This window comes from Neopelma chrysocephalum, unplaced genomic scaffold (genome assembly GCF_003984885.1).
Source record: "Neopelma chrysocephalum unplaced genomic scaffold, ASM398488v2 Primary Assembly neopelma1_70, whole genome shotgun sequence".
In the NCBI taxonomy this organism is placed as follows: Eukaryota; Metazoa; Chordata; class Aves; order Passeriformes; family Pipridae; genus Neopelma; species Neopelma chrysocephalum.
The window spans coordinates 2952565-2973095 of record NW_020897730.1 but is presented as its reverse complement, the minus strand read 5'-3'; the positions used below and the strand labels follow the sequence as shown (position 1 = coordinate 2973095).

Below are 20531 nucleotides of genomic sequence, written 5' to 3'. Positions count from 1 at the left end.
AAATGTAATCTTCATGCTCAGAGAACTGAAAAATGGTTCATAATGTTCCAGTTAGCTTAAGAAAAGGATACTCTTCTGAAATTATGAATGCCATAGAAGGATAAAGCCTATTCCTTAGCAAAGAGTAGAGAGTACAGTATGTCCTACCTCTCCAGCGGCACCGAATCTGGAAGAAATAGAGGCTTGGGACAAATACTGACAGCTTTGCAAAAGTTACTGTAAAACTATCAGTGACACTGTGACAGATTAAACAGTCGAAGGTGAGTACACTTTAGTTGTAGTAGATGGAATGCAAAATCCAGCAAACTCTGAAAAACTGTGAAACAAGCGAAATTGTAATTTGTCACAGTTTTAAAACAAATTTCTAGTCCTTCCAGTTACAGAGAAAAGCTTGAAAAGTTAATCTGATAATAATGAGAAGTATCTGAAAACCGAAGACAGATGTCATTCCATATTTCATGGGTTTTTTAGTTGCTTAGGTTCTGACTTGTGATTGTTTTTGAAAAGTTGGATGTATGACTAATGCTTCTGGTTAGCTTTTCTGTTTAGTAATTAGCTAGCAATACTATAGCTTATTAGAGAAGTACAAGAATAATTAAAACATAAACTCCAAGTTGTGAATCTTATTTGAGAGTACTGGGACACCCAGAAAGCCCCTCTGTCAAATGAGGGTCCTGTCAACACGTCATGAGCTCTGAGTACAAGTTTCTTACTGATGCAGATATTTCAATAAGAACTTCAGGATTTTTTTAAATCAAAATTTCCTTTAAAAATAATGCAGTTTTTATTTTTCTTTGTAGTTGCATGCTAACAAAAGCTGCATATTCCTAAACCTAGACAGAGAAAGAAAGAGATTAAGTGTCATTTGCTGGTGTGTCTTTTAACTTGCTCTCTTTTGCTGTTGTAAACTTGATATGTAACAGCAGCCTAGGCACAAAAGAGTGACTTGAGAATGGAGTGCCTGAACGAACTTGCTTTTATTAGTGTAGCCTTTCCATTTATATTTTAGTGTGGTTTGTTTAATGAAATGCCACAGAGACACCAAGTTTGGACTTAAAATAATAATTCTGTTCTTCAGAGCAATTACTCGTAATCAAATGGGTTCTATGAGAAACTGTTTCATAGTTTCTCATCAAATTTTCTCTATGTTAATTACAGACTCTTTCCATCTAACATGCATTTGGATGCTAAAACTGCTATGATGCTTTGACCTTAGTAGGAATTCGTCTTGCCACAGTTTCTGGCTTCGGTGGCTGTGGTGTTGGTACAAACTGTATTTTTTCCTTGCTTTTGGCCCCTGCATCTGAGGCACCAGCTTCCAGTGCTAATTGGAAAGCATGATCCTTGCCAACTCTGGCCCTCCAGAGACAGGGCATTTTCCTGGTCACTGGCTGGATGCATTCAGAAGGGATATGCAAGCCAAGATACTCATATGGGTAAAGATGGGGGATATGGGGACACGACCAGGGAGGTAACGGGAGCCTTGTGAAATAGGAAGGGCAAAAGAGGTGCTTGGTGGGAGCCTGTACAAGTTCTCCAGGAAGAAGGGTCTAGCACACTTGTGTACAGGGAGGCCAAATGATGAATCAGCCTGGAACATAGGTTTCAGTATAATAGACTGATTTTTGGAGAGGAGCAAATGCTCCACCCAGAGGGCCAATGATATTGTGAGATTGGTGAGAAGAGATAAGAAAAGTTCACATAAAATGAAACAGTTCGTTAAATTGATTAAACTTGTTGAAACAAAGACAATTTCTGCTCAAGGCTCAGTCAGATCCTTCCTGGACCAGTGTAAACACTATTATGTTTACAACATGTAAAGAAATTTCTTCCACGATTTCACCTTAATCCTGTTACTTCCTTCCTAATTAATTTGACTGTAGTTCTGCAATCATGGATTACTTGAATACAGACAGTGCCATATGTGAAATGGAAAAGCATGATTTTTGCTTTCAGAACAGTGCCTTCAAATGTTTAGTTTATATTCAAAACCCCAGCTTCAGATTGTTGGATAAAAAGATGAGATGATGGGGTTGCCTCACTTCTGTTACCATTATTATTTTGGGTTATAGTGGGCAGGCTCAGCAGTGTTTTTGAGCTGTCTAAGGAAAACACATTAATGATTAATGTGAATAAAGTTTTTCTTTGGACTTTAATTGTGAGAAGCAACAGACCCAATTGTAACTATGTTTTTTCCCAGAAGTACAGAGGTGAAAGTGGGTCTCTCAAATGTGAGCCACACAGTGCTCAGGAATGGGTGGCAAGTTTCAGGAGTTTTATACCAGGACCTGTGGATTTCCTTTGTGAGCACTAGTTTGAACTGTATCAGTAAAAGATAAAAATTATTCTAGACTCTGGACAGTAAGGTGAAAGCTAAAGCAACACTAAAATGATTTACATTTGGGAGGGTTAGTACCACACCCACAAAGGTCACATGTATTACAATCCTAATGGTTTCTACAAATGTAGAAACCAATAGGCTTGAGGAGACACTTGTTTTAGGATGTCCTCAACAAATGGAAGGTCTTCTGCATAATCTTGTGTCTCCCAAGGGAATTCCCCAGGCCCTCTTCTCCTGACACTGTTGTTGCCTGCTGTTTCCTGTCCTTGTGTGCCATTAACAGTGTGCAGGTTTTATTGCTGGATGCAAGACTTCCTTATTGTAAAATCAAAATATTAGTATGTCTGTGACTTTCTGTGTGTATAATGAACTATGGAATTGAGACTTTGAGGAACCTTTCTGTTTACACTTGCATTTCCATAGCAGCACCAAACAAGAGCTGCTTCTCTCTCTCTTGCAGTTGCAATCTCCTTCTAATTGCAGTTACATTGTACTTGAGTTATTTTTGTTTCTAAAGTTTTTCACTAGCTTATTTATGGTGTGATTATTAGAGATGCTGAAAGTCACATATCCAGCTGACTCCAGCTGAAATTGTTGGAATACAACTGAAAAACTTGTTCTCAGTACTCTGGTACCTTTGCTGTGGTAATATGTGATAAAGTGCATGGTGAGCCTCTGATGGGTGTCCTGCACCTGAATGCAAAAGTAACTAATCTCCTTTAGAGCAACTGGAAGGCTTGATTAGGGTGTTCCAGAGCTGAACTGCTGTGGGTTGGTGGCACATCTGAGTGTCTGATGTCCAGGCATTTAAACTTTTTTCCAAGCTGTTTGCCTACAAGTAGTAGGCTCAAACTTCTTTAAAAGGCATGACAGGACCATTCTTTTCCATTGTAAAATGTAGCAACTCTTTTCTTGTTTATTCTATTTCATAAGCTGCTTTTATTCACAATGAGTTCTGAAGACACTTTTTAGTGAAAACAGTCTTACTAGAGAATAGTTGGTATGTTTATGTTAAAAATTAAGTCCTTATGCCTTTTGTGTTCTTTTTCCTGATTAAATATTTATCTTGTTGAAGAATGTATTTATGCTGTTGAGGAATGAAAAACATGAAAGATGTTGAGATAGCATAAAAGGTAATTAAGATTTATGGTGTGAGTGTATTCAAGTTCTTACTATGCTTTCATTTTCCCTGGTGTCTGTACTTCTCTTGACAGAAGTTGGATACCATGTACATGCTGGTGTTGCACTTTCACCAAGGCAAAGGTTTTTGGTAATAAAACTGAAAGCAAGTGCCCTTTTAGCAGATTTACTGTATCCAGCCCTTACATTGGATCAGAGCTTTTTGAATCTAACCATGTTAAAACTTCTATAGCGAAAATTTATTTTTGTGTCCCTTAATTTGTAGCTTACTATGGCACACGTTTATCATGTACACTTTGATTCTGTACCCCATAATTTATTGGAGAAGCAATACATTTAAATTACATAAAATATACAGTTTGTCCAGAATACTGTCTTGACATTTCCATCATGTAAAACATAAAGCTCCTCTCAAAAGTAGGATGATTTTGCTTCAGATTAAGGGGTGTATTGGTTTTGCAGCCAATTGATTTTGTGTTCTGAGAAACAGAAGTGTTGCCTCTTATCAACAGATCTGTGAGAAAAATCTTGGGTTTGTATTCCTAACACTGATTTGCCTGGAATTGACAACTACCTAAGAAAAATCTGCCTGTGGCTTGGAAGCAGCTTTGTTCACATATGTTTCATCTGGCAATGGTTTGCTGTCAGCAGGGAGCCCTGGACACACTGTACTATGGAAATACGCAAATTGAAATCCTTGCTCTTCTGTTACCTGCAGAAGTGATCTAACTACAACCAGTGTTAGGAATGACTGTGTTTATAAACCTCAGAAAACAGTTAGAATGTAGTAACTTGTGCTCATGGCTCTGCAGGGTTGGGGGTATTGACTTGTGCCGCCTCAGTGTCCCAGTTTCCCAGAGAATGGCACTATTTCAGATTTGCTCTTGCTGTCACAACAGGGGATACAACAGTCTCAGCTCTGTGCTGGAGGCAGGTGAAACTTGTAAAGTCTTAGTTAACCAAAGCAGAATGAGATAATCCATTTGGGCAAATTCAACCCAAAATGTTGGTGTTGCTAGATTGTAAACACGTGAGGTTTGCAGGACATTTCAGGAAAGCTGCTTCCACAAACTCTGCATGCAATAGCCTTTTTCCAAAATTGCTTGCCTAGAAGTGGTCCCTTTGGTGCAGGTAAGGTTTCCATTGATATTTTTTATTTGGAGTGCTGAATGCAACAAGCCAAAGCCCAGGCAGTTTGAGCTGCTCGTCAATGATGCATGCAGAGGAAACGGCCTGAAACTGATCCCGGGGATACACTTGCGGGGCTGTTCTGTATCCCGGCGGCCAGAGGAAGCTGGAGGCATTTTGTTTGGATGAAAAGGTATCTTTCTGAAGTAAGCTTTTATCTGCTTTGTAAGAGAGTTACTCTTAATCCTGACCTGAGCCTCATGAAATTAATCTGTTCCTATACGAGAGTAAATGAATTCAGATCAGGCCCATGACCAGTCTAACAGATATCTTGGCTTGTTTTACTGTTTATTCACAAGTCATCCAGGTTTATCCTTAAGGCATAGTGGAGATGTTCATTTTATTATTCACCAGAGTTACTGTACTATGATGAATAAATTCCTATGGAGTGAATAATTAATTTCACTGTAAATCTAGTCCTCTTTACAAGAGATACGTATTTCATGGACACAGAATTTATCACAGTGGCTGGTTTGATAGCCTTCCTCTAGCAAAGATCAGTACATACAGTTTGGAAGAAGTTAAAAATACTATTTTTCCCATCTTAAATTGCACCTTACTCACTATGTAATGCTATACATAAAAGACTGAGGAAAAATTCGTGGTTTATTAGTTTGTATGTTGAAGCACAACATTTCTTCATTGTAATCATCTAACTTGTAGTAATTACACACTTTGGATTGTCATAAATGTATCCAGCCATGTTTACAAGCCCAGGCTGAGAAACCTACTCTGAATCTTCCGGGTTGTGAAGCCTCAGATTAAGTGTGTGATATGTAAAGACCTTTGCTCTTTATACCACTCTCTTAATAACTGTAACTAATACCATAATTATACCTGGTCTCTTTTTTCAAAACCTAGCAATGTGCTTGCAATATCTCATTTTTATATATATGCAGGTATATGTATGTATATAGCTAATTATATTGGCCTTTCAGTACTCTCCTGTTTTTAGGGTTTACAAGCATCCTCTTTGCTGCATTAAGAGTAGATCTATTTTTGTACCTTCTTCCTTTATAAGACCCAGTACTCTTCATTCTACATGTGTATTAGATTAGTTCTTTCTATGTTTAGAGAACTGGCCACACCTGGAACACTGTGTTCAGTTTTGGTTCCTGCTTACAAAAAAAGATGAGGACAGGCTGGAAAGGGTCCAGAGAAGGGCCTCAAAGATGATCAGAGAACTGGGAAGCTGCCACAGAAGGAAAGGCTGAGAGAATTGGGTTGGTTCAGCCTTGAGAAAAGAAGGCTTAGGGGAGACCTTATTACAATGTTCCAATATTTAGAGGGTGACTACAAAGTGGATGGAGACTCTCCCTTACAAGGAATCCCATGGAAAAGAGGAGGGGTAATGGGTACAGGTTGCTCTTGTGGACATTCCCATTGCTCACAAGAGGAGTATTTTTCACAATGAGAACAGTCAGCCATTGGAATAATCTCCCCAGGGAAGTGGTGGATTCCCCAACATTGGACACTTCCAAGGTTTGACTGGACAGGCTGCTGGGCCATTTTTTCTAGACCGTGCTTTTGCCAAGGAAGGTTGGAGTGGTGATCCTTGAGGTGCTTCCCAACCTGCTATTCTGTGGTTCTGTGACTGTATTCTGCAATCAAGGCTTCTCTCACTTTGGATAACATAAAGTGTATTTCTCTCACATGAATGTCTCCTGCAGCTTTTTCACAGATATGGGAAAGATAAGCTATCTTTCCATATCCTATGCTAGTGCAAACAATAATAATAATAATAAAAAAATTATAAAGTCACTGAAGTCTAACGATTATTAATTTTGTCATAAAGATTAAAAGCATTATCACAGTAAGATAAAAAGTTAATCTCCAGTAAGTTTAGTCTCCACTGCTGTTTTATTACAGACCACTAGTGAAACAAATACAATCATTTTTGCTTTCCCATTGTTAAAGAAGTGATCTATTTGGCCACTAATCATCTTTATATTTGGAGGTCAAGAATAATTTTGGCATAAGTAAAAAGATCTTTCGAGCTCAGTTAGGGAGGGGAAACCAAAACATAAACCAAACAAACTTGGGCAGTTTTATCTTCTTGAAAATACATCAGAAACCTTTCTCTCTGTGTTCATATTGAGCTAACATTCTGTTTCACTGCTCAAATCTTTATTATATGCAAATATTTCAACTAATTTTTAATTAGCATTTCCTCTTCTATCCTTACTGACCAAAGGGAATATGTGATGCATATTCTTGTTTTAAAGTTCTTTTTGTGTGTCTTATACTTTATAATGCATTATTTTCTTTCTGAGACTGGATAGAACTCCTAGTTCAATCTGGCAAGAGATTAAAAGACACTAATAGTGCTTGAAAGCTGTTCTGTTCTCATCACATCGACTTAAAGAATCATGGATAACTAACACAGGAATGCTACAAGTTAAGCCATGTATTTTTGTGGGGATTTTTTTCTATTAAAATCTATAGCGGTTTGATTCAAAGCCCAACAAGAGAAGCAGAATTGTCACGTTTTGTAATTATAGACAGTACATAGTAATAACCAGCTGGTTATTGACATAAAAGCACAACCTGTATATGCAAATTAGGCTATCTTGACTGTCATTAGAGACAACAGCTTTAAGGATGATGCAGCAATAGATGGTATTTGCAGCAGGGACAGAGGAGGTGTGTCCCTGATGCCAGACAAAAAGAACAGCGACAAAAGAAAATAAGCTCTCGAGTCAGCATTTGTAAAGTCCATTGTCATTGCAGTAGCAGCTGCATGTGGAAATGAGGCAAATAGAATTTGAAATGAAGAGCTGGAAAAGAAATTGCCACTTGCCTGCAGGGATAGAGACAACTATTGGGCCTGATTGCCAATTAACTGCTCTATTTTTTTCTGACAGCTTTGATAACAGGTCAAAAAAGTGGCAGGAACTGCTCCTTGACCTACTCACTCCATCCTGTGTGGTTGCTCAGCCACAGATACTCCACTGCACACACAGAAATACCACGATGGTTGGTATCTCTATTGTGTTGGATGTGGACAATTTCCAGGAGACTCCAGGGAACTGTCTTTAGACACAAAAAGACTTCCAGGTGTGGAAGGCAGGCTAGGGATGCATGAATATTGTCAGTTCACGTTAAGCATATTGTCAAGGACTAAAAAGAGGATCAAGGGCACTTTTTCAGCATTAAAACAGTGTTTGTACCTACCCTGTCCTGGGGCAGCAGGAGATAGTTTAATGTAAGCACAGACTACAGACAATCAAAGTGTCATCTGAACACCACCAGAGTACAGAGAAACATTCTCTCTAAATGAATGTACTTTTCAACAGGTAGTCATAGTTCCAAGACACAGGTACCTTTGGAGGCTAAATGTTGTCAGAATTACCTGTGCACTGAGTCATCTTGAGTGCTGATAAGCCTGGGTGTGCAAGGTATTTATTAGCTTAGATAGAAGGTCCCTGTTTCTGTATTGAAATTGTCTAAAATGTCTGACTAGTTTGGGTGTTGCCTCTGATGGTTCAAACTGTCTCTCCTGAATGCCAGAACCATGATTGCAGTACTTCTGCCATTTAATTGACCAGCTAATTTACCCTGTAATGATATCATAGGCTATTTAAGGCTGTCTCTTTAGAGCAGAATTATTAGCTTTATTTATCTGCTTCATTCAAGAACAGATGTTTCTTCTGTGTAACTGAAATAATCTACATCTTTGGAAATCAAAGATTGCTGCTTTCTGAAGTAGAATATGATGCGAAATCTAAATTATGAATCATAAAAGGGCAGCAGTGAAACTAATTGCATTGCAACTTTGCAGAAATTGTTTCTCATAAAATCTGACTCATGATAATGGTAAATAGTTAAAAATATTAATAGGATGACAAAAGTGATGTTGTCTTTTACACCTGCATGGCTAAATAGTTCACTTATGCTTTGTCATGCTATTTCTGTGTTTCAGAGAATTGTCATCTGTTTTTTTGCAGATTTGGAGTCCTTTAAATTTCCTTAGTAATTTGGGTTTAAATGTTTTATTTTTTCACCAATTTTTCCACAGTTCATTATTTCTTTAATTGCCAAACCAAGTTTCCAGTGAAGGTGCTTGCACTTCCAGAAACATCTGTGTGAAGGGTCATTTTTTTCGGAATATATATTTTAAATATGTTTTTTCTTTTGAATATGAAGACTGTACATGCTGTTGGTAAGCTTAGCAAAATGGATAAGTAGGATTTTAGTACTTAAGTAAGATCTAGTGACATGAAGGAAAAAGACTTAACTTGCCACCCACACTCAAGGCCATATCCTGTGTGACCTGCAGGAACAGTCCCAGTGAAGACACAGAAAATACTAACCCAAGTAAAGCAGACAGGAGCTATTTAGAATAGTTTGTTGTTTAAGAACTCTTTTTACATAGCATCGTGGAACAAAAGCTTGCCACAAAAGGTGGGAAACAAAAGTACAGTCTTTCCCAAGGGCATCCAGCATGGTCCATGGTAAAACTAGTTGTTGAAGGCAGGTTTCCCCTTCTAGTCTTGTCCAGTGGGTAACAGTACTGTTCTGTTGATATGCACAATTTTTGGGGAACAAGCAGCTGCATATAGCAGATCTGAATTTAATTACTATGAGCAAATGATAGCTTGGTCATTCCAGGACTATTTTTCTTCTTGCTCTAATGCAAAAACACTAAACCAGAAGGGGAATCATAATGCAAGTATAGAGCAACTTTGATGGAAATACTTATGTAAGGTGGATTTTTGCCCCTTTTGGCTTATAAAGTAAAAGCAAAGATTAAACTTTGATGTTTATGGAAGGCACAGCCCCACCTGCAGCACGTTGTGCTCCCTGTCTCCAGCCAGGTGCTGTCAGAGCTGAGTGCAGGCAGGTGGTGCTGCCCTGGGCTTGCCTTGTGTGTGCCCGTGGCACGAGCACAGTGGGAAATGGCAAAGGCAAATACAGGCTCGTGTATTGAGACAATTGTGTGTGACTTCTGTACAAAGCTGCACTTACTACCAACAAGTCTGAATCATCCTGTTGCAATAAAGCTTCAGTAAGAGGAAATGGGCAAAGATCTGTCATGGGGATTTATTGACCTCTTGCTTTCAGTTTTGTTTTGCTTTTTTATGGAGGTCAGTAGAGAAAGGTTCACATTGAGACTCCGGTCTGTGCTCAGTAAAAGCCTGCATTGGGCTCTTTGGCAGTGTTATGAGACAACAGGGTGTCAAAAGAGTGGTGCAGGTCAGGAGCTGTGAAAAGGCTCCTCAGTGTTCGCCCACAGATTGTAGGCAGGTACTTGAAAGTGTCCCACTGAGGTTTATTGCTGTGTAAATGCTGGAGTGCTCAGTGCTTGGCAGGACTAGATCCTAGCACTAACCACTACTTGGCAATGATACTGCACTGCACTTAGGAATTGATGTTTCTAAAAATTGTTTGTTGAAGTGTAAGGAGACTTTAATGTTGGAAAACCACTCAAGCATGGAGGTAGATTGCTGGTCGATGCTTATTCTATGCAAATGAGAACACCAAGTGTATGTAACCAGGTGCTGCTGTTGTGAATTCTCAGTCACTATTACTGAGTGAAAAGAATTGCTGGGTATTTGATGTACTTTAAAGTGTTGTTTGTAACATTCTAAGTATGGTAGGCCTGGACACGTCATTCAAGTCTGGTACCTTGTGTTGAAAAATTTACATGTATCTGGAATTACAGCCTTATATCTTTCCTGTTTATTATTATTAGGTATTGGCAATTGAGGACGACACTTCCTGCTGTCCAAAGATGGAAAACAACATAACTACTATATCTCGTGAAGAGCTTGAAGAACTAAGAGAAGCATTTGGCAAAATAGGTATGTTTTAAATAATAAAACAATAAGGATGCCATTAACATTGCAAAACTGTTTAGGATTTGTGGAAGAAATCTTTATGGATCACCTTATTTTGATAGGAACATGTTTTCCCTCTATGTTGCCAGTAGTATCTAATAAAATAAGAATGTTTACATAGAGCCCCATATTTTCACTAAAACTATGTGTGTTAATTTCTTTCACCTTCAGCACTGAAAACAGATGTATTTTCTTGCTGGGCAGTTGCATTATTTGTGCCTTTGCATATGCTACAGAATAGGTCTCAAAATTCAGTTTTTTGATTTCCTTAAATCTGCAAAAAAAGTTTGATTAAGCTTCAGGTCTTATGTATTTTCATGTTAGATTACTGGCACTTGGTTTTTACTTTACTTTCATGCTTTGGTGAACTAATAATTCCTCTTTTCATTTATTCTATTGGATTTTACATTTTAAATAAGCTAAACTTGGAGATTTTTTAGTCTTGCTTTTGTAGCTAGCAGATGTTAATAAATAACTACAATTTTCTATGTTTGACAGGATGTTTACAGATTAATCAGAGTAAACAGAGTGAGAAATTGGATAGCAACTAACCCTTATTTCCAGATTGTACTGCTGTTGTTAAAGTTCATGTCTGCTTTATTTCCTATTTGCTGCAGTTCTGGGGGGTGATGTGTGACTGTGCAGCCCAGGAAATCAAGCAGACATGTTTGCATTCAGTCATAATGGGGGGAACAGGGTAATTTCAGGCAAGAAGTCTTAAATGTTATGAGTCTTTAGCTTGGTGAAGAAGCTATTGGGAAACTGTATGTTAGAGATTTAAGACAAGAGTAGGCAGAGGTGAAGAAGGAATTATTCAGGTTCTGTCAATAGAGGTATCACGTGATGCCCAATAGAGTCAGAAAGCTTAAAATAAAAAGAAGTAACTTCTCTTAATTATAAATAATTAAACCATGAACCCATTGACTCGAGACCAAAAAAGAGCAGAAATCCTAAAAGGAGAAAGATACATCCATGGGAGGTAATTCATGAGTTGCTGTTAAACACTCATCATGACGTCTGTGGCTCAAGAAGTTTGTAGCCTGCAGGTGCTGGAACAACAGGCCAAAGGGAAGAGCAGTGTATACCTGTATCAGTGTAACATTAGGGGGATGTTAACATAGGTAGATACTCACTGGTGTTGTCTAACTGCTTTTCTGTTTGGTTGGTTTTTCACCATCTGCATTCCTTCTTTCTCTCCATTTCCTGCCTGTGTGTTTTCACGTTTCTGCTGTAAGAATTGTCTGTCCTGCTCCCATTCACTGAAAAGCATTTTCTTCTTTATGCTTTCTGTAAAATACAGACATTAAGCATCATTAGGTTTTTTATTTTTTTTTTCATTTTTACTTTTCCAATGTCTTTATGGATAAATTCCTTGCAGCTACATTGGTAAACTGAGAGAAGGCATGTATTTAACTCTCAGCTTGTCATCATGGAAACTTACCCCCCGTGAAAGATGAACCCAGAGAAATAAAATAGCTGGTAATCTGAGTGAGCTCATGAGGATGTCCTCTGCTGTTTAGACCATCCCTGTTATTACCTGTAGTTTTACATGTCTGCAAGCCAGTGGATGAATTAATGCAGTTGCAGACATAAAATTTGTCCGTGTACTGATTTGTGAGTTGTTGATAGTATTGAAAACACAAAATTATTTTTTTTAATCAGGTGTTTTTAGCCTTTTGTCAGCAGTGAAATGTGGCTGCCTTGTGAAGCTGTACAGAAGCTACACAGTGTAGTATGAATTACAAGAAAATTAGTGTACAGCAATCAGTTATGGCTAGAGATGAAAGCATGTTTCTCTGCTTGCCTTTCTGCAGTGAGAGGCATATTCATCCACTGTGGTATTATTGGCTGAGTTCTGATACCAGGGACAATATGAAGAGAGGTTTTTAACTAGAAAACAAAAAAAAAAACCAAAAGTGGGAGCACCTTGATAAATCAGAAAGGTGGTCACATCATCTGCTCCTCTTTTTGACTGATTGTGATGTTCTCTTAAATTGCTTCCCTTAAATTGATTGTTGGTAGAGCTGGGAAAATACTATTAACTAATATTTTTCAAGAACTTTACTATGATCATAGACATTGTAAATTATTGTCAAACATGGAAAATATTAACATTAAATATATAAAATGATGGGCATTATATCCAGCATTACTTAGGCTGGATATGATTTCTTGTATTTGATTGAACTTCATCTATACTGTGTATGGACTATAGCTTTTCTGCTTTTAAAAGTACTTCTCTCCATTGTATAGCCAATGCACTACAGGTACAGGTAAGGCTATTTTACTGGCATATTCAAATTCTGCTTGTATAAATATGTGTATACATATATATGGAAATATGCATAGATTTAAAAAAACAGGAACAGTTAATGTGGTTGGTTCATTTAGGTGTTACTCTGGGTAAAAACATAGGTGTAAAATGATGCTTTATTATACTAAGATGAATTCAAGTCAGCTTTCTGCACAGAGATTGCCCTAAGGTGAAAGTACAAAGGGTATTTTTGATTGTTTCTCTGCTGCTGCATTATTCATGATGAGTAACAAAATTATACTCAGTTTTTCTTAATTTATTTTTATGATACAGCCATTAATTTCTTTCCACAATTATGAAGCTGTACTGTACCTCTTTTTGAAAAACAGCATTCTGATACTTTGCTGTACATGAACATTCTTGACATGTGGTCTTGGGAGCCAAGTGTAAGTGAAGGTGGCAGAACAAATTGTTCCCAACAGAGCTAGTTAATAGATTAAGGAAGGTCACCTTTAATAAACAGATACAGATCATCCTGGATTTATTCTTCACAGGTAAGCCTAACCACATCAAAAGTTTTGAAGAACAGAAAATGTCTATCAGATACTAGGATAAGAAACAAAATGCAGAGTCAGGCAGAGTTCTTGTGTAAGTAGTTTTTCTTGTGTAAGTGTGCTCTTCTAATAACAACATGCATCAGGTCTGAGTTTCCTGATTGCAAATGGTATAATATTGACAGGAAGCATATATTAATATTAATTGATCTCCCTCTCACTTGAAGGTTTATAGATAATTTTGTTGGGCGTCTTAAAAAAAAAAAGCTTCAACTTCACTACTTGAAAATTTGCTATCTTGTTATAGCTGTGCTTTGGGATCATAAGATAGCTCCTGAGAAAGTACATCACAAGATGGCACAAGGCCTAGACAGTTGTCCCTCTAATCCTCAAGCATTTCTTCATACTTACTTATCTCTGTCAGGAAAAGAAATACTCATCTGCTAGAACTGCTTTACAGTTACTACACTTGGTTCTTTATGTAAATGTAACAACTTGTGCTTTCATTTTACAGACATTGACAACAGTGGGTATGTCAGTGATTATGAACTTCAGGACCTGTTTAAAGAAGCAAGTCTGCCCTTACCTGGTTACAAAGTCCGGGAGATCGTAGAAAAAATCATTTTAGTGACAGATAGCAACAAGGATGGGAGAATCAACTTCGAAGAATTTGTCTCTGTAAGACACTCCCTTTAGATGTTTCTTTACTGTCTGATACCTGTTAAGAATTAGGATTAGAAAACTGAATTAAGTGCTATAACTAAGTACTATTTTAGATAGATATAACTATTATTTTGAGTTTTCTGTGACAATTTAGAATATCCTATATAGTTATTTTACTCTTTCACTCTCCTTTTTAATTTAATAGATCTGATCTGAGAAGCATGTGAGAGTGCCTTAGTTGAAATCAGTCCTACTTTGTTTATTCAAAGATGAAGGGATGGACTACATACTGTAGGAGCTGTTGGGCCAGCCCTTGCTCTGACAGAAGAGCAGACAATTAGATACCAGGCTCTGAATGCTCTTAGTAGTGCAAACATTAGTCTATCACTATGCTTAATCTCTGTACTAAAGGCTGTTTATTCCTGACATTGAGGTACAGTTTTTCCCTTTCAGTGAACAAATTTCAAAGGTTTAGACTTTTTTAAATGAGGATTACTCACTAGTGGGCTTTAAAAGAAACAAAAGCTTATCAGGCCGTTGATTAGTGTGTGTTTGGGATGATTATTTTCTACTTCGAATTTAGAGTAGTGCAGCTCATTGCAGCAGGTTGCTTGTTAAATTAGCTATTGATCTTTCCTTCCAAGATTCTAATTTGAAGTGGTTCATAGGTGAGATGCAAATATTTGCCTCCACATGTTGAACTGTACCTGTTACTTATACTTCATTGTCAGTTTGAAACCTCTACAATATTTTGGCAAATCTAGGATGTGGTTTACATTGCAGGCAGGTGAATAAATGGTATTAGCTTGATTAAGGACATATGTAACTGTCATGTTGTCACCTTTACTGTGCAGCATGTGGTGAAATAAGTGGGAGAAATATGCTATAGGCATTAAAAATGTGCATATCTTTACATGTATGATTCAGTTTACTAAAACATCTATGGAAAAATTGTGTATATTTGTATGTCTACTTTTTTAGTTACCACGGCTTAATGAAGTTATTCACTGAGAAATAATATGTTAGACATTCACTATGCAAGTTTCATAAGAGGATTTAAACTAGTTTTACCCATACAGTAAATTTTTTTTTTAGAACAGAAGTCAATGTAAATAGGCAGTCAGGTTAACTACTGACTCTAGAGTACTTATATGAATTAACACTTAATTATCTGAAAGTATGATCAATCACAAAATACTCTCTACTTTTTTGATTTCAGATAATTCAGGAATTGAAAAGTAAAGATGTCAGCAAATCTTTCCGAAAATCAATAAACAAAAAGCAAGGTATTACAGCGATTGGAGGAACATCAGCCATCTCTAGTGAGGGGACACAGCACTCTTATTCAGGTAAGAAATAATTAAACATGAGCAAATTTCGCATGGAGGAAACTCTTTAAATTTGCACTACAGACAAAAAACCCAAACAATGGGAAAATGTTGGTGTTGAAAGCAAATTAACACAGAGAAAGTATGTGGAGATAGACAAGTGTGGACAATAGTTTATTAGCTATGTTCAGTTGTTACTAGTTTCATGCTGCACTTGGAGGCAAGTGGGACTCTTTGCAAGAGCAAAAGAGCAAAACAAGCACTGACAGCATGTAAGGGGAGAAAAATGGCCCCTTTGGCGTTCTTCTAGTAATGGTAGTCAAGTTTTTGCCTTCATTACATGTTAATCTACTCTTATTCTTATATTCAGATAAAAATGAATTCTCATTTTCATTTCCACAGTGTTAATAGCATAAACTAAAAAACCCTTAACAAAGCACCATATATCCTTTGTGGGTGGAACGGCCCCCTCAGCTGTCTCTGCCATTCCAGAATTGTTCAGTCCTGCATGGTTTTTGCACAGCCTCTCTTACACTTAAGAAGCTGTTTTAATATTTGATCTGTTTCTTTCTGCCTGCCCCTGCTGCATGTAATTTAAGTTGGTAATTGTGCCTAATTGCATTGCAGCTCCTGGCCAGAGTGTTAACCACCTTCCAGGATCACATTGCTATCAGCAATATTGCAACTTTTTTGATTGATTTGAGTCTGGAATTTGCTGTGGTTCCAGACTGTGTTAAGATTCCATATATGAGAAAGATTCACTTTGATTAGCCAGAGGTGGCAATACCCTCTGTTTCAGTATGATTCTTATAGCACCAGCTGCACTTGGTAGATCTCCAAAGCTGGGAATATGTTCCATCTCAAAGGATGCCTGTAGGGCATCAGAGGTTATGGTAATTTTTGGTGGAGAGAAACAGACCCCACTGAAGTGTAGTTCATGTGGCCTGGCCTCATCACCACCTCATTTATGATGAGATGAAGGGTGCACTACAATTTCACGTTGTTTCCCACTGACAGTGGAAGAAGTGTAAGGAGTCAGGTGTAGGTACCTCTCTTGTTTGCTTTTTGAGGTGAGAGGAATACCACCTGTGCTGTTTGGGAATGTGGATACTGATACTTGTCTGACTGTTATCCCAATAAGCTTTCTTAGATATACAGTAATAAATTCTGCACTAAATATAAGGAGAATTTAAAACTGAGATATTAAACTTCTTAAGTTTCTCAAAGCTAAGTACAGCTCAGCAGTCCAGATCAGAGTCTCAAAAAGATTGCCAGTCTCTCAGAATGAAATGCTGTGTTTTAAACCAATGGTGTATAAATTGTGTTGTTGCACATTTCTGATCAGAAATCTTCCTCTTTTCTTTGTAATTGCTGAGAAACTGAATTTGAAGTCAGCCATGAGGATGCCTTCCCTATGATGTCCCTATGATTTTTATGTTCTTCAGAAAATCACCAGATATTTAGAGGGTGCAGTAGGAGAAAGATCAATCTGCACTTGCCATTTTTGTGTTCTTTCCCACTGGTCTGATTCTTTTCATAACTGGCCCCTGTGAAACTAAGGGGTTTTATTGCAGATTAACCTCTTTGACCCACATATGATGTTTAGTAGTATGTGTTCATGAAAATGATAATCCACTATTTTAGTGCTGTCTTTTTTTTCAGAGGAAGAAAAAGTTGCTTTTGTTAATTGGATAAATAAAGCTCTACAAGATGACCCAGACTGTAAGCACCTCCTCCCCATGAACCCATCAGATGCCAGTCTGTTTAAATCCCTTGCAGATGGCATCCTTCTTTGGTGAGTCCAAGAAAGAAAAGAAATTAATCTCAAAGGTTAAATGCTGATCACAGTGACATGAATTGGAAAACTTCTGATAGGCTTTTACATCAAGATTCCACTCTTAAATATTTCAACCAATGTGTAAAATGGGGAAAATCTGTTTACCCATAGAAATGTGATTTTTAGCAAATTTTTTATATGACTCTGTGCATATGTTATAGAAGTGGTTTTCCACTTCAGACCCGTAATTGTGCTCGTCAGATATGTGCAGGCTGTTTATAAAGGAGATGATAATTATGCAGTTCATATATTCATTAGTGGAAATAATTAGAAAATGTTTAAAATATTTTTAGAAGTTACTAATTATAGTCACGAAATCATGGAACAGGAGGAACAGAAATCTGAATTAAATCCATGGCAAAACAGAGAGCATATAGTAGGTCCCTTAACTTCAGTTTGCTGTAACTTTCTAGTTAGTTAGATTAATAGTACTTAATCATACACCATGCTAACAAGGGATTAGCATGTTAGTATTGATGTGAACTAGTCTTTGAGATCCATGTAGATACAAGGTACTACAGAAATGCAATGCAGAAATACACTGATTATACTACAAAATTTGTCAGTAGAGACCATTTAGCTGACTTTGGTTTACAGTTTTAATCTTCTCAGGACCTTTTTCTGACAGTACAGACATGCTCTATTAATTATAAAAGCCAAATGCTCAAGTTTCTTTTAGCAACATTATCTGGGGCGTTCTGAATGAATGTGCAAGTATTTAATAGGGAGAGGAGATTTAGAGGATGATGGGTTTTTTTAAATCTTGTCGTAAGTATTTTCAGCTAGTTTAAAGTGTTACAGTTTGTAATCAAATAGTATATTTTCTGTGAAATGGAAGTTTGAATTAACTCTTGATTTTTCTTCCTTAGCAAAATGATTAATTTTTCACAACCAGATACAATTGATGAAAGGGCTATTAATAAGAAAAAACTGACTCCTTTCACTATTTCTGTAAGTACTGCATGGATAGGAACTCGCCATAAATGAAAAAGTGTTTTTCTGATTTAGTGACAGTTCTCCTGGTGGAGAAAAAAATAATTAAAACTCCTATGTAATAAAAAAATCATAAAGCATGAAATTCTATATTCTAATACTCTGCTAAATTCTCCTGTTTCTTGGATGATTTACAGGGAAACTTGGATTTTTCATGCTTTCCCTAGTTCTTTCCATATTCACTATTTTTGTTTTGCTTTATTAAGTACCTGAAGAAAAGAATTTTAGATTTCTGAGTAGATGGTCAGGTTGTGCTTTAGCAAAGCAGGAACTACCTGCATGGCTGTATGGCAGGATGATGTATTTTCATAGTGGAGAGCACCTTGGACAGAAAATGAGAGCCTCAATTTTTAATCATGTACGAAGTCATGAAAAAATTTGAGAGAAACAGTTTTTATGATCTTTAGGTTTAAGAAAATAGGTCTGGAAGAGGAAGTAGATCCATAAGTCCAGAGAGAAAAAAATGCTGATTAAAAACCTCAGTTAATTGGCAGACTTTTCATTTCAGGCTGTGACATTAAAATACGAAAAGTTAAACCATACTATGTTCTAAATCCTCCAAGTGGGTTCTGTAATCTCTACTTTAATTTAAAGAAGATTTGTCAGCAAAGATGATACTATGTGTGTTTATGTTGTATCTGTAGATAGTTCAAATGTGACACAAGAAAACAGTAATATTGATGGGAGCTGCCAGCTATTTTTTCTTGGATTTTTTTTCATCTGTTAGGATCATTGGCTTTGCTTTCAGTGTCAGGGTGTTGAATTGTCGTGATTTCCTTATGCTCTCTATTCAGTTACAGTTTTACAGTTGCCTTAGTGTGTCAGCCTGTATAAGATTCAAGATGGGATGGCAGTGATGTCAGTAACCTTCTGCACAGCGCAGAATTCCATAAGAGCATGGTTTTCTACTGGATCAGGCCCCTGATATTTTGAGCAGTTTTGTTTAATTTGTACATCTGATACTTATGAATTACAAAAAGTGTTTTGATTAGAGTATTCCTCAGTGATCCAAACTGCAGAAGGTAGTCCACAATTTTTTGTGGGTCCGTATTAAACAGTATCAATAATGTTTTCTACTAAATTTTGGTAGGATATGAGGTAGTTCACAAAAAATCTCTGGAGTGCAGTTTTCTATTGAACTAATGCATTATTTCTTCCAAAGTTTAACATGAACTAATTTACTAAGAATTACAGCCTCACGAGTTTGGTAAACAATGATATTCCAAATAGGAAAACCTAAACCTGGCTCTGAACTCAGCATCTGCCATTGGCTGTACGGTTGTCAATATTGGATCACAAGATTTGCAAGAAGGGAAGCCACACTTGGTATTAGGACTCCTGTGGCAGATCATTAAAGTTGGTCTTTTTGCTGATATTGAGCTCTCCAGAAATGAAGGTAAGAGCAGTGCCAGGTACAGCAATGTCAGCCATTTGGAATTAGCTGAGACCACAGTAGCAATGATTTCAGCTTTCTTTCAAACTTGCTTTTAGCTCTTATTGCCTTGCTAAATGAAGGGGAAGAACTAGATCAGTTGATGAAGCTTTCCCCAGAAGACCTCTTGCTGCGCTGGGTGAACTATCATCTGGCCAATGCAGGGTGGCAGAAAATCAGTAACTTCAGCCAAGACATTAAGGTATGTAGTTATTTGCTCTGATAATTGAACATAGTGCTATTAAAATATTATGCACACTATGCATAAAAACAAATCAGTCAGATCAGAAGAATTTAGATAAAATAGTAATCTACTTTTTCTAACTGTAGGTTCACCCTGCATTTTTCAACTCCGAAAGAGTTTTGATGTCACACATCCTATTCAGTTGCTCATACTATCACATCACAATGTGGACACTTCCAACAAGCTCATATTCAGGGAAATTCTAATGTTCTGAGGTGCTGATTAGAGTTATTTAGGACAATTTGCACTACCCTATTAGTTAACTAATAACTCCCAGCCACTGCTTTGCTGGTGTGCCAAGTGACTGACACGGGGGACTGAAAGGTGTGCTGGCTCCTCGGGGCAGGTGGCAGAGCTGCATAATTCTTCTCTCTTCAGTCACTCTGCATAAGGTTTGCAGAGTTCTGTAGTAGCCCAGTTGAAGAGAGAAAACACCAACTTTTTAAAACTAAAAGCAAAGGAGGAAGATTCCTTAAGGTGATAAAACCTCCTTTCACTGAAGAAAACCATGTCATTAATGGCTAGTTAGGTATTTTGAAATGCCACCAAGAAAGCTGTTATTAAAGCAAGCATTTAACTAAGGTTTTATATGAAAACTGCTACTATGGTAAAAATATATGCTGTTTAAGAGAAGTATTAAATACTTCTAAAACTAGTAGGGTTTTATTCTTTCTCCTGGTTTCCTACTGGGGGGGACCCCAGAAGCACACTGAAAAC

The 20531-nt window shown here is 37.3% G+C and overlaps 1 protein-coding gene across 3 annotated transcripts in view; it reads left to right on the top strand.

The window, feature by feature from the left end:
• The window catches only part of PLS1 (plastin 1), a 43168-nt gene that overhangs the window by 9162 nt on the left and 13475 nt on the right, over positions 1-20531 (top strand). Inside the window, exons 1-8 of one of the 3 annotated variants that reach the window (XM_027686308.1) lie at positions 64-260; positions 10365-10473; positions 13832-13995; positions 15200-15329; positions 16971-17103; positions 18015-18096; positions 19369-19534; positions 19630-19772. In XM_027686308.1, coding sequence (XP_027542109.1) covers positions 10404-10473; positions 13832-13995; positions 15200-15329; positions 16971-17103; positions 18015-18096; positions 19369-19534; positions 19630-19772 — 888 coding nt within the window. In that variant the 5' untranslated portion in view covers positions 64-260; positions 10365-10403. Of the gene's footprint in view, positions 1-63; positions 261-10364; positions 10474-13317; positions 13412-13831; positions 13996-15199; positions 15330-16970; positions 17104-18014; positions 18097-19368; positions 19535-19629; positions 19773-20531 lie in introns of those variants that run through there. The other 2 variants (XM_027686309.1, XM_027686306.1) reach the window with 2 other exon arrangements.